General features: G+C 44.5%; 1 protein-coding gene across 7 annotated transcripts in view; it reads right to left on the bottom strand.

Annotated features, from left to right (window-relative positions):
- Positions 1 to 715: 715 nt before the first annotated feature.
- LOC135378963 (zinc finger protein ZFP2-like) overlaps positions 716 to 14,851 on the bottom strand; it is a 37,642-nt gene continuing 23,506 nt past the window's right edge. For 6 of the 7 annotated variants that reach the window (XM_064612154.1, XM_064612161.1, XM_064612160.1 and 3 more), the window contains 2 exons: positions 13,195 to 13,371; positions 716 to 3,144 (listed from right to left, as the gene is read on the bottom strand). In XM_064612154.1, coding sequence (XP_064468224.1) covers positions 1,952 to 3,144; positions 13,195 to 13,371 — 1,370 coding nt within the window. In that variant the 3' untranslated portion in view covers positions 716 to 1,951. The remainder of the gene's footprint in view (positions 3,145 to 13,194; positions 13,372 to 14,851) is intronic. The other variant, XM_064612158.1, reaches the window with a different exon arrangement.

Genomic DNA, 14,851 nt, shown 5'->3' with positions numbered 1-14,851 from the left:
CAAAGGAAGCAGCATCAACTGTGAAAGCAGAGTGCAGGACACTTTGCCATGAGTGAGCAAAGAAGTGGAAGAGCACTGTTGCCTAGAAACACACAGGGACCTGCAGGAAATTTGTTGATGCAGCATGACCCGTCAGCTGGAATCACTTCTTGACCCATTCCACAAGGACTTGATTAGCCACGACTACACTGACTATGTCCCCCTGCTATCTCTCGTTGTAACTCCAAGTGAACTGGAGCGCGAATTTTGAGAGTACATCATTGAAGGCACACATAGTAATGTGAGCATAAACTTGCATAAACACTGCCAAGGCTCGCTATCCAATGCTCTCAGCTGCTGCCTTAAGCTTTCTGTGCATCCTAAACACAAGTTGTGATGTTGAAGGTCATTTTCAAAATTGAGATATGTGCAACGGCCACAGCATGCCAGCATGAGTGAAGAGCTTTTAAAAATGCAACTTATCATGTACATTAACAAGGGCTAACTAAACAGGTGCAGCCTCAGAAGCCACTATATGATACCTAAACTATCGTCGTTAACAACTGTTTCAGTGCAATAAACAAAAGAGAATGTAGGTTATCGTTTTGTTCCTCCCCCCCCCACTCCCCAAGACAGGAGTTTTTGGGGCCACAACATTCCTGGAACTAATAAGTAAGAGACACTTGGCAAACAGTGCCTGTCTCAAACTTTTGGTGCTGCAGAAATCAAGAACTGGTCAAACTTTGCCATATTTATTACATCCTCAAATAACTTCTCTTGTAAGTATTATGAAAGGAATTATGCATATTGCAAAAACGTTTATAAACGTTGCATAAAAGTTTTGCACGTTTACACCCAAACTTCGCTATGGCAGCAAACGTTTTAACCTGATTGTACACGAATTTTCGAGCAAAAATTTAACCCGATATTTAACCCCGATTTTGCTGAAAAATAATATCACAAAAAATCAGGCCCTAGATATATCTAAGCTGTACAAAACCAAGAATTTCGATTTCTGATTGTGCAGAATGGTGCCCTCGTTGAACTCCACAGGACAGAGATCGCACTGGTATGGCTCCTCACTGGTGTGTATGCTTGTGACACCGCAAGTTGTTGCTGTTGTCCTGCAGGACAAGGGTCGCATGTTTGTGGCTTCCCTTGCATGTGTGTCTACTTGTGATTGTACAGAATGGTGCTCTGGTCGAACTCCGCAGAACAGAGATCGCACTGGTAAGGCTCCTCACTCGTGTGTCCGCTTGTGACACCGCAAATTGTTGCTGTGGGTTCTGCAGGACAAGGTTCGTATGTTTGTGGCTTCCCATGCATGTGTGTCTACTTGTGATTGTGCAGAATGGTGCTCTGGTTGAACTCCGCAGGACAGATCGCACCGATATGGCTCCTCACTTGTGTGTCCCTTTGTGACACCGCAAGTTGTTGCTGCGGGTCCTGCAGGACAGGGGCCACATGTTTGTGGCTTCTCACGCATGTCTGTCCACTTGTGACACCGCAAGTTGTGGCTGTGGACCCTGTAGGGCAGATGACGCACGTCTGTGACTTCTGACGCAGGTGTGTTCACTTGTGATTGTGTAGACAGGTGCTCTTGCTGAACTCAGTAGGACAGAGATCATACTTGTACGACTCCTTGATCATGTCTGTCCACTTGTGACACCTCAAGTTGTGGCTGTGGGCCCGTAGCGCAGAGGACGCACGTCTGTGACTTTTCACGCAGGTGTGTCCACTTGTGATTGTGTAGACTGGTGCTCTTGCTGAACTCAGTAGGACAGAGATCATACTTGTACGACTCCTTGATCATGTCTGTCCACTTGTGACACCTCAAGTTGTGGCTGTGGGCCCGTAGCGCAGAGGACGCACGTCTGTGGCTTTTCACGCAGGTGTGTCCACTTGTGATTCTGTAGACTGGTGCTCTTGCGGAACTCAGCAGGACAGAGGTCATACTTGCACGACTCCTTGATCATGTCTGCCCACTTGTGATGCCGCAAGTTGTGGCTGTGGACCCTGTAGGGCAGATGACGCATGTCTGTGGCTTCTTACGCAGGTGTGTCCACTTGTGATTGTGCAGACTGATGCTCTGGCTGTACTCCGCAGGACACAGATCGCACTTGAATGGTTTCTCGCCTGTGTGTGTTCGCTTGTGGCGTGACAAGCTTGTGCTCTGGGTGAACTCTGCAGGGCAGACATCACACTTGTATGGCTTCTCGCCCGTGTGTGTCCGCTTGTGACGCAACAGGCTTGTGCTCTGGCTGAACTCTGCAGGACAGAGGTCGCACTTATAGGGCCTCTCGCCACTGTGTTTTCGCTTGTGATACGCCATGCTCGTGCTATTGCTGAACTCTGCAGGACAGAGGTCACACTTGTAGGGCTTTTCGCCCGTGTGTTTCCGCTTGTGATACAACAGGCTCGTGCTATAGCTGAACTCTGCAGGACAGAGATCACACTTATAGGGCCTCTCACCCGTGTGTGCTCGCTTATGATGCCGCAGCTTCGTGCTCTCACTGAACTCTGCACAGCAGAGATCACACTTATATGGCTTCTCGCCCGTGTGCAATCGCATGTGGCGCAACAGACTTGTGCTCTGGTTGTACTCCGCAGGACAGAGATTGCACTTGTATTGCTTCTCGCCAGTGTATGTTCTGTTGCGAAGTGACGGACTTGTGCGTTGGCTGAACTCTGCAGGGCCATGACTGCTCTTCGACGTACTCGATGCACATGCAAGTGCACATGCTGCGTACTTGTGTGACACTTCTCCTGTGTGACTTTTTGCGTGCACTCGAAGAGCAGACGCATCACAGAATGTCATGGAACATGTGTTGCAGGTAAATGGCTTCATTTTGTGAGCTTTGAGGTGAACTTCCAAGTCGTGAATGTCAATGCATGTAGACAAACAAACAGTGCACTTGTACAACCTGTCTTTCTCATGGGCGAACGCCGTCGATTTGCCTGCCTCCCAATCCTTGGTCTGGTCTGAAGGTTGCTCTGTGGGTGGATCGTTCGTAGGGGCTACTGAACTGTTGTCAAATCGCGTTTCATCCATTGCTACAGTGATCTTGAGTGGTGAGCTCGAAGAAGTGCAACCTGAGGATGCTTGATGAGAAGTGCCTCTGGGCTGGTCCTTGGGATGAGGTGCTTCAGTGCTTTCACTTGCTCCTGAAATTGCAGAAATCAGACACTGAGTGCATGGACAGTTTTGTAGTCGACTAGCATAAGTATAGCACTTGCTCAAAAAAATTAAGGCACTATTTTGCACAAAAATGTAGTGCCATAAAGAGTCCACATTATGTATGGAAGATTGAAACCTGGCAGTCATTTGCCATTTTGCTCTAATACATTGGGCATTGCTGTATTTGAAAACACAGTGCAGTGGCTGTCTCCATCTGGTCAGTTGCACTGATGAAGTGGAAATGCAGTACTAGCAAAAAAGGAGTGACTACCAAAACGAGGTGCCCACCACCAGAGTATTCGAGAAGGAATCATTCTCTGTCGAATATGATATCTTCCTGGGATTGCTTGGCGTTACTGTGGATAACAGAAGTTCAGCTCTTGACAAAGTAGATGACGACCACATTAAGATCACGTGCGAAACGACAACAAAACGCAGCTTGATTACAGGTCCAGGACTCTGATACGTTGGGATAAAGACATGTACAGCTTCAAATTTTTTTCCATACAGACCTCGTCTTTAGTGCCATGTTTTAAGGCAAAAAAGTGTGTTATGTGTATAAACATCGTGTATATAGCACTAGCAGTTAAATGATACGACCACATTAAGATTGTTTTGCATAAGGGTAATAGACGTGTATCCCACTTAGGGAGAACTTTAAAAGACAATTTCAAAACTAAGTTAACAGCACGTAAGACCCTTGTACGTTCCATACTCGACTATAGTTCTATAACAACGAATGCGCTCTGATATCGACATCGCAAGTGTTGTTTTTCTTTCGTGATGATCTTGGCTGTTTGAACAACGGGGAAAAATGTTGAACGTAAGTTAAGTTTGAATTCCTGGACGTCTGTATTAGTTCGAATGCACGTGCCTCGTTCAGATATCGTTCATACAGTGTGAGGTTTACACTGTCAACCTATGGACAGATCCAGTGTGCTTTGCGTGAATGCTCCAACGGAAATGAGAATTGTAGTCATAGAGTACTACATTGCTGTTTGCTGCCATCAAGGACGTGTCAAAGACTGACGTACTGCAACAGTAGATACGGGGCCCCAAAACTAGCATACCACTAGACTTGTACAGAAACCTGAGTAGTGAACTTAAGTATCTTTTTAAAAAAGCAGCATTTAGTAATCGAACTTGAATACTTTTTCTGTACTTCTACGCATTTTCCAGGTTAATTTCAACATACTACTCTGTGCGTCACCTGGAGGTCAAGCGAAAGGTTCCCTTTTGTTGGCACAATGCATCACGCCAGTGGCGTAGCCACGGGGGGGCTCGACCCACGCAAATTGTGCAAATCCGAGGAGAAAATAATATATGGGAGGGGGTACCAGTGTGACGATCACGAAAGTTCTTGCAGTTTCTGCGTCTGTCTACACTCTTGAATGGCTTTCAAAGTATGAGCGTATCAAAATACTTCCAATCTGGTGACAGGGCCTCATTGGTCATAACAGCCTGTACATGTAATCGCATTGTGAACGTTCAAATCAGTCTAGATTTGCATCCCTAATCTTGTGATGAGCGCAATAGCTCCCTGGCAATAAAATGTGTGTGTTGGCACACCCAGGAATAGCGGGGGGAGAGGAAGAAGGGGGGAGAGGAAGAAGGGGGGCGGGGCGAAAGTGGGCGTGTTTTCGTATCGAGCCCCTCCTACCTTGGAGGTCTGGCTACGCCACTGCATCACGCACATAATGCTTTAGCAACTGAGCTATTCACGTCCCTCTTGGGATGGGGCAGCTTACAGCGCCTTGGGTTTGGACGGTTTGGGGGCACGCAGGAGGTGATGTGAAGTCCTGAATGGTATGCAGGTAAACTATCCAGACCCTATCAGACAGGATAGAGGTCCAATGCCAAAATGTGACTTAAAGTACATAGAAACTAACGTGTTACTTTTAAAAGTCCTGAAGGCGGTGCCTCGGTGCTGCGGCGTCAAAGTAGTGACTACAAACAATTCTGGTATCTGTAGCTTGCCAGGAGCGACGGTTGATTGCCTCTCTCTCACTGCCGACGTTCGCGTTTGTCTTTTGGAACACGGAAGACAGATACTCCATCAAAGTGTCCACAACATGTACTCATCACAACACGTACTCCACAACACGAATTTACCATTTCGTCACTTCAAAACGGCGTAAAATACGAGGAACTCACAGCGTGAAAGCGATCAATCCAGCTTGTTTACATTTTTCGCTTCTCGCACGTGGTGCAATGGGCTTCTCTACAATAGGAGAGCGCCACATCACCGCAGGCATCACTCCACTCTCTCTTCCTCCTCTTGTGTGCAGAAACTCTACTTAAAGCATATTGTAATTTGAGCCGGGGACCTTATGCACAAAAATCTTCCAAAATATGTGAATTTAGCGTACTGGACCTTTTTCCACCCGAATTCGCACGAATTTAGAGCACATGTTTATTTACCTGATTTTTACCCCCCGAATTTAGAAAAAAATATTTCCCGAAAACTTCAGGCTCTAATAATATGCAAGGAATTGCATAAAGACCTTACGATATGAAAAGCTATGTTTAAACGTGCTTTTCTCGTGACTTAGATTTTTTTTACTATAGTAGTTTCACTGTGCGAAGTTGGCGGTGCTGTTGTACCATCTGACGTCACTTATTTGTGAACAGGGAGAGGTCGATTATCTATCAACCTAGCTGATCAACACCACGTGCAGACAACTCTTCGTTGCCTTTGAGAATGGTGCAGACAGACTGCAATACTTTGATTCCCTTATTTTTATCAAGCACAACTTGGGCTCGCTGACAACTTGTCACGCATTCTCTTTTCAGAAGTTGGTTCTGGATGCTACAGTCATGTTCAAGATGGGAAAGAAATCGTCTGTCAGCTCTCAAAATATTACTGTGCTGCAGATAGGATTACTGGATGCAGAGAGGTTACACTCTCTCCCTGTGCCAGATAATGTTGATGATGATGATGATTGATGATGATTGGGATTTTTTTGGCGCAGCGACAACGAAGGTCATAATGCGCCAAGCTTGGTGATGCAATGAAACTTAAGTTAAAAATGTAATGATGTACTTAAAACCACAAGGTAGCATAGATAAAAGAACGGAATTAGAACAAGATAATGTAATCCATCATACTCACTCTGCTTCCGTATTGGCTGTTAAAGACTGGCAATATGACACTACGCATCAGAAAAAAGTGTGCGCCCCTACTGGTGACGCATGGTGAAACTGCAGTATTTCCCCTGGCACACTATTGCGTCTCCTTATCTCCAACAGCATATGTAGTTGCCGGACTAATTTCTTTTCCTTCAAAATTTGAACACAACTGTAGTGGTGTTTTCCGTATCCAATATATTATGTACTGCCACCGCGGTTGTGTCTGCTGTTGTCTGTATATTCTCAATTAGAGACATCATACATCACTTGCGCATATAGTGCTTGAATACACATACAGATATACCGGGTGTCTCATTTAAATCCCCGGGCTAAATAATTCGCAAACCGGTGCACCAATCGAATAACTTTCTTTTTTACAAGTATATGTCCAATACCGCCTACAAGATGCGCTCCGCGTGAATGAGCGGGAGGCGCTCATTATTTAAATAAAAATTCAAATGAGTTTCGTGAAAAAAGCTAACTTCTAAAGCAGGGCGCCGTCGGCATTAAAATGGCTAAATGGGGACCTTCAGTAGATACCTTTTAGAGAAAAATCTGCAACCGAAGCGGGTCATTTGTTGCAGTAATTAATTGGTTTCGGTTTACACATTTTTTTTTGTCGCGGCTGGTCGCGGTGAAGCACAAAAAGACGCTCTTTTACTCCCATGTCCACCAATGAATTACGTCCTTACACCAATGAATTACACCAATGAATTACATCCTTTTGCGATTCGCCGCTACCAGCCGCGACAAAAATACGTAAACCGAAACCAATTAATTACTGCAACAAATGACCCGCTTTGGTGGCAGATTTTTCTCTAAAAGGTGTCCACTGAAGGTCCCAAAAGTAGTAGTACCCATTTTAATGCCGACGGCGCCCTGCTTTAGAAGTTAGCTTTTTTCACGAAACTCATTTGAATTTTTATTTAAATAAGGTGCACCTCCCGCTCATTCACGCGGTGCGCATCTTGTAGGCGATATTGGACAGATACTTGTAAAAAAGAAAGTTATTCGATTGGTGCACCGGTTCCCAAATTATTTAGCCCGGGGATTTAACTGAGACACCCAGTATATGGTGATCTACTATAATGTCACTCAGATGAAGGCCATGCTGGGTTGGGACTTGCTCTCTGATCACAGTGGAAATTGCCTATGGAAATGTATGATAATATTATTCCACCTACACACATACGTTACAGAGTGGATCATACTATAAGAAATAGAGCAACATTTCCCCTGCGAATACTTCACGAATATGTCACTTGCACTGTGAATCGAATTCGAATAATCAGAAAAGGCAAAGTTCAAATAATTTTGAATACCTCACGATGAAATATTTTGTGGTGCTGCTCTGATTCGATGATGTACTGCTCCCAACTAGAGAGCCTTTTCATCCAGCTCCAGAGGTGGGCGCCCTCACGAGGGCATGCAAGGGTGAGGGTTTCCTCACCCTCACCTCACGATATTTGCGGTGAGGTGAGGTGAGGGCCAATTTTTCTAGTGATGTTTGAGGTGAGGTGAGCAAAATTTTCAAGAAAATTTTTGAGGTGACGTGAGGTGAGCAAAATCTCAAAAAAAAATTTGAGATCAGGTGAGGCGAGGAAAATTTCGAAAAACATTTTTGAGGTGAGGTCAGGTGAGGAAAATTTTTCTCCCAGAAAATTGAGGTGAGGGCGAGGCCAGTGAGGACAAACGCCCACCTCTGTCCAGCACAACATATCGTCAGAGAAGGGTCCCTTTGTTTTGTGCATGATAGACTGTATTACTAGTGGGATGAACTGCAGTGAGAATTAGTCAACATGTTCCACGCAGCCTTCTTTGTGTGCATGTCCTTATTTCTATGTTTACATGGTGAATTTCTTGTACGCTTTTTTAGAAGCTACACATATTTCCATCTTTCACTGAACATAACTCTGAAAGCTGGAAGTATATTTACTGGAACATGCAGTGCCCAGAGTACAGTGTTCACCATGAGTTCACAGATGTTGTAGACTTTAGTGACAGAATATTGTAAACTGTGTAAAGCAAGCTTCACCTAACACTCGAGTGTAATGAGATGAAGCCGACTTGCAGAACTGAGTCGTACAAAAAAGAACAGTGGTGGTGGTGTGAGATGGGCTTCACCTAACTCTCGATTATAATGAGGCGAAACCCACTAGCGGAATAGTGACAGCCATACCTCACTTCAGCACTATTTAAAACAATATTCGGAAATTTTGAGTATTGAAAACAGATTGCAAGTAGGATTTGGATGAATTCAGATATTTGTTTCATATTTGAAATTTCAAATACCACACAGCTCTACTAGGACGGTCGCAAATATGTGTACCAGAGAGACATCTTTAAAAGGACAGTCACATCTGTTTCAGTCCATTCCACAGTCATTCAGTCCACAGTACCGCAAATCCCACACAAAATAGTGGCATCGTTTGACTGTTATTCGACGGAATGCATGACAACAGCAGACGATGGACATTGAGAGTATGCCGGAATTCCCTCTCTGGAAAAACGGGAAATCATCACCCCCTAAAAACCAACGTGGGTGTGACCCTCAGAAAAAGAATGCCGTAGGGCGGGCGTCCTCCTCTGATCGTCGTACTCTCTCACTCGCCAGTTAGGGAGCAACGTCTCACTTCTGGAGATTGTGTGGCCGCTGAAGCAACGCTGACCTTTAAAATTCGTTTATTTAATATCTAAGCACTTTTTGGACAAATAAATTTGCTGGGTAGATTGTTAGCTAGTGGCAGATATAGTGGCATCAGTTTCATAGACGGACCTTCCAGATGTGACCATCCCTTTAAATACTCATGGTCTGAGGAACATCTTTTCTTAAAATGTTTTATTCTTAATTCTGCGTTAGCGACACCAAGGGCATGTGTCCCGCTCCATTTTGGAACAAAAATTCAGGGGTTCTTCAAGGATTTTTCAAGGGTCAAACATCGTTTTGCCGAGGACATAGCACAGTATTGGGCCATGTGATGATGTGATTTCGAAGGCGCTGCAGCAACGAATATATTGCCAGGACTTCAATATTTTGCAAGCATATTAATTAGCTACATTCATAAATTCTACCAACATGACTAGACCCACAAATATTGCTAGATACTACCAACATGACTAGATAAGCAACAGGATAGGTGTACTCAGTCGACACAAGACTGTGATGACTGTGCACAATGTCGAAGCTATCTTTGAGCTTAGATTTAATTTCAGTGTCAAGTTGGAGAACATCATCATTTTTTTAGTTTTGCAGTTTTACTAAGGCTATTGGACTTAACAATCAGTGCAGTGCAGTAATTTCACCATAGCATCAAATATCATACTCTTAGATATGTATGGAAGGTCTTTCAGGTCCTCTACTGCTACTTGCTGGTTTACACTGGAGCCTCTTTCGACAGCTGCCTGTCCATGGCTAAGCAGCAGAAGCATTTGCACAACATCCCAAAGAGCAGAAAAGCAGTTTGCTTTAAGACTGCCCCTGAAGAAATCAGCCAGACAATCTTTAGACTTCCCAAAATGTGTGAACAGGTCCCCCTTTCCTAGCAAGAACTCTCAATATTGGACAAGGACGATGTCCTGCTTGTGCTCCGCTAACAGGTTTGCATCAATAAGGGTGCCTAGAATAGTCTTGAGATGGCTCTCACATTTCTCTGGCTTCAACAGCATAACACAAGGGGGAGGGGGTACAGCGCCGCAAGCTGTCTGACGACAGCATATTTGATGGGGCTCTTCTCTCTCACTTTCGCAGCAACATTTATGCGGAACTTTGCACTCCATACTGAAAGCGAAAATGTCGTTAGTTTTATGCCCATGTCTATGCCCATACGTTCTCTGAAGGGCTGCATGACAGCATGTGCTACATCAATTTTTTCAGCAGGCACATGGTCTTTTGTGTCGTGCAAGTCAATCTTGAGGAGGCTGATGGGACCTGCTACTGCTATCACTTAGCTCTTTAGGAACTTTGACATCAGAGGCCTCAATAGCACTTCCAGGTTTCTCGCTAGAAAGAATGCCACGTACTGGTCCTCAACAAGGAACGGCTGTTGGACAATTGCAATACTCAGCATGAAGTGCAGTTTGGCAAGCAGGAGGCATCCTTCCTGAACTGCTGTTGGCTTTCATAAGATGTGCACTTTGGCAACGGCATGATCTTGCTCTGAGCAGCGTCTATATGTTTTACAACTGCATTCCAGATTAGTATAGCCCTCTCGAGGACTGTTGCATTTTCTACCCACCAGCAAGGGACAAGGCAAGTTCAGTGGAAAAGTGTACTGGCCACTAACTGCTGTGCAGTCCTCTCGTCATGCTGGCACATTATGAAACAAGTAACACAGGCTGGAGAGGAATGACTCTATTCCCCAGTTACATGCTTTTATGCCAGCTTTCAAGGCATTGTGCACAGGATGCAATTCACAACTGCCAAGATGAAGGCATTTCACCAGAAAGTTGGACTCCATGTGTGTCTGGAATTGTCTGAACAATTTCCAGTTGGAACACGGCCAGTGCATTGAAACCTGAATGATTTTAATCAGGAAAAGTGATGACAAGGCACCCAGTATTTTTCTTCCATGTTGTTGGCTGTGCAATGACCCATAAAAATGGATGTAAGGTATCGGGTCAAGACTTGCTGGGAGTCATTACAGCACCTGACGTGTACATCTATTTGCTTCTGCCGCACTTTTTCATTAAGAGATTCGTCAAACATGAAAACGTATTTGTCCGATGAGCATACGTAAAGCCATTAAATTTCTCCGGTAAAAGATTAGGTTCTCCGCAGAGCAGGATCTTAAAATCTGCGAGTGTACGCAGGAAAAAAAAAGGAATTCCGCAGCAACTTTCCGCGGCTCCGCGAATGGAATAGGCCTACACAAAAGAATTATTTCATTTGTCTCATGACTTAGAATACACCAACTAAGCACTGCAGCTGTCTTTAGGTTCCAGATAAACAAAGGAAACACAATGGAATAAGTCAGCACTAGCTAACTTACAAGTCGAAGCAGCTATTGTGCTCTAGAATCAACAGGTATTTTGTGTTTTGATTACTTAGTGACTGCCTTTTTTTTAGACAATGTCCCCATATTGCCTAAACGACCTTTCAGCATGAGCTGAGTCGATTGGCACAGGCAAATACTGCAAAGCAATCGATACTAAAGCAGGCGTAAGCTCTTACATTCCAGCCCAGAAGCTCAAGATGTCAAAATCAGTGTGTTTCTTTTTAAAGAAACTGAGAAAGTCGGCTTTCACTGGCCTGCCACTGGCCTGCACTCTTAAGGGAAAACTGCCATTCAGCAGAAAGCCTGCACTTAGCCAAAGCTGCTGAAAAATTCATCTGCCATGCACTTCCCTCAAGAACATGAGTAACACAGCGACCCGCTGCAGATCACCGCATTTGCAAGAATCAACACAAAAGAGGGCGCCGTTCATTTCTCGCACTTCCGGCTTCCGCTACTGATGGCCATTGCGATGAGTGCAGACTGCAGTGATTTCAAAACCACCACTCGAACACCGGAAAAAGGGCAATTCATGTTTCAGTGCCGCAAGAAAAGTGAAAATGAAAGGTGAAAATTCAAGGGTTTTCAAGGACCATGCTAAAATTCCACGGTTTTCCCAGCCTTGAAAACAGCTTTTTCGAATTCCCTGGTATTCAATGGTTTCAAAGACCAGTGGGAACCATGGCAGCTATGAGCACCGTACAGGCGTGGACCGATGGAGAGGGGTCAGCAGGAAGGAGAGAGGATGACAGGGGGATTAGCGTGAGTCTTGGGCCGACCTCAAGGGAAACTGTGCTGTCTGGAAAGCCTTCCGAAACATACAGGGAGAACCTCAGCACACCTGGTGCAGGTATTCCTCATTATGTAGCCCGTGAGCTGAATGTCAATCTATGCTGCAACAAACTGTGCCACATTACCATATGGCGCTATTAATATTTTGTTGATTATATACCAGTGTCGTTTATTAGTATGGTATCAAATGCATGCTGTGTACTTGCAGGATGTTATCCGTATTGAACATACAGAGTGAGAAGACAGGATGAAACACAGCAGAGGGACACACAGCAAACAAATGAATAAATACGTTGTTGTTTATGTTTGCATTAATTCTGCAAAAGTTCTGAGGCAAAATTGGATAAAGAATCCCAGCGTCTATTCTGTCTACTGCTAGAGTCTTTAGTAAAAGAGAGTGTGAACTACACAGCTGATACATGCCCAACAGAAAACTAAAAAGCATTTCTGTTGCATCGCTCTCTTTTTTGTGTGCACGCACTCCCACAGAGTACGTACCGTATTTACTCACATAATTTACACACTTTCTCGTAAAAAAAGGTAGGAAACATTGGGGGCGCCGAAATCCGCAGGAATGGTTGTGACGATGTTTAAACGATGCAAAATTCCAAAATTTTAAAGCCCCCCCCTCCCCCCGTCATATAGGCCCCAGGTAGATCTGACATTGACACTATTACTAAACATTGACATTACTAAATTGGACAAGTGCGAAAGAAGTGCCCACGTACGTGCATCCGGCGAGGGTCTGGATTCAAAATGACGTAACACTGCAGCTTATTCCACCAGCGAAATATGGCGAAACGCTATGCCACTGCTGCAAGACTCCATTAGACACATTCACAACCTGCATGCTGGTACTGGTTGCATGCTATGTTCGCCAACTTTGTCATGTGGCGCTGGAAGTTCATAGTGTGTTTGTCCAGCATTACTTCCCATTTTTGTTCTGTAGTTCGAGAGACAGCATTGTCCATCGTGTCAGTGGACCATTATCCGAACGCGAGCACACACCAAACAAAAAACACCGCAGTGACTCTGGCAGCACTGACGGCATGGCGAAGAAACCACGTGGCAAGCAAAAAAACAATAGTTTTTACGACTAAATACGGTAGTTCACAATAGTTTTACCATAATTATCACCTTGGGATGCGGACTCTCCGCAGTGCTGTTGCTGGACTTTGTGCTCCGTTTGCTCCTGCCCTGCCAAGAGTGCAACATTGTAAGGCTCCGTTTTCACCACTGTGATCGGTTGTTCATCATCATCACGAGGTTCTTCTTTAATGTGACACATCCCAGGAGTCGCCCCTGAAGGAAAACGAAAAGAAGAGAAGTAAGCCACATTGCAAAGCTCATGACAACTTATGCAACCGAAGACACGGGCAAAAAAACAATGAGGGCCCAGATATGCACTAACTTCCAACGAATTATTTATTGCACGGACATGAGCAATAAACTGTACAATATGCATGGCTACCACAACGCCCCCTAAGACCCCTAGAACCTCACGCATGATAAGTGTAAATTCCCTCTCTGTGAGCGTCACCACTGGATCACTTATACATATACCTACGTATGCCTCTGATGTGCTTGGCCTCCATTACCTCCCGCGAAATCCATCGCCTTTCTCAAAGCCCCAAGTCATGTGACCATCATCTCCATCACATTTCTGATTCTATAATTATGCTCTATTGCAACTTATCAGTACATAATGCATTCGAAGGAGTCAGTCTACGAAATCAGGAATCCTTTGTCGCTATATTATGCCAGACATCTTCCCCAAAACAAGCATCTTAAGGTAGGGTAGTTGGCAGAGTTTGAGGTAACTCGTTACTGTAACTAAGTTCCTTTTTTCGGTAACTTGTAACTTAACTCGGTACTTTTGCGCCGTGGTAACTTTCAGAGGAACTCGTTTCTTTTTCAGGTAACTTTGCCAAAGTAACTTAAGCTAAGTTCCAAGTTACTTTTAATTCGCTTTTCACTCACGTCCACTTATTTTCTTGCTTTCTCTCCGGTTCTTTCATGGCCCTTTATGCCACAGAACGTGATATTCAATCAATGACAGTATTCTATTCAGGAAGTAAGAACCGGTGCCGTTGAAATGAAGGTGAACCATTGTGCGCCCACAGGGAGTAAGATGCAAAGCGTTCGAATTGTTGGGCATAAACGAAAACGATCTAAGCGTGTTGCACTCCTCCGCAGGCAATTAAAGGTCTAACTCAACTGCTCATGCGCGCTGCACCTGTGTAGTGCTATTTTGTGTCCGAAGTAACTTGGAAGTTACTCGTGCTTTTTTTTAAAGTAACTCCTAACTGCGAGTTACATTTCACGCTAGAGAACTTCGTTATTAACTTAGTTAAATTTTTCACAGAGTAACTTAACTCGTAACGAGTTCTTTTTGACGGGTAACTTCTCAGTCTATGGTAGTTGGTAACAGTACATAATGAAAAAGGACTAACAGCCAGGGACAAGTACAGGAACCACACGAACATTACTAGTTTAGGCTGCCAACTACCCCAACTTAGCACTTTGGTACCACACGAACAAACTGCTGACTCTCAACTAAGAGAAATTTGCTTGGCGTACATGGTTAAATACAAAACAAGTTGGTACACAGAAACAAGATACAAGGAAAGCAAAAAGATAACATCCTTATCAGAGTGAAACGGGCAACAAAATCCAGATGAGCAACACAGGCTAGTTGCAATCTGGACATTTCCCAAGATACTTGGTCCCCGCAGATAAGAGAGCCAAAGAAGGTGTGCTCACACAGTGGCCTCATCCTGAT

Source organism: Ornithodoros turicata, chromosome 1 (assembly GCF_037126465.1).
Source record: "Ornithodoros turicata isolate Travis chromosome 1, ASM3712646v1, whole genome shotgun sequence".
Classification (NCBI taxonomy): Eukaryota; Metazoa; Arthropoda; class Arachnida; order Ixodida; family Argasidae; genus Ornithodoros; species Ornithodoros turicata.
This window is presented reverse-complemented; position numbering and strand designations above follow the sequence as displayed.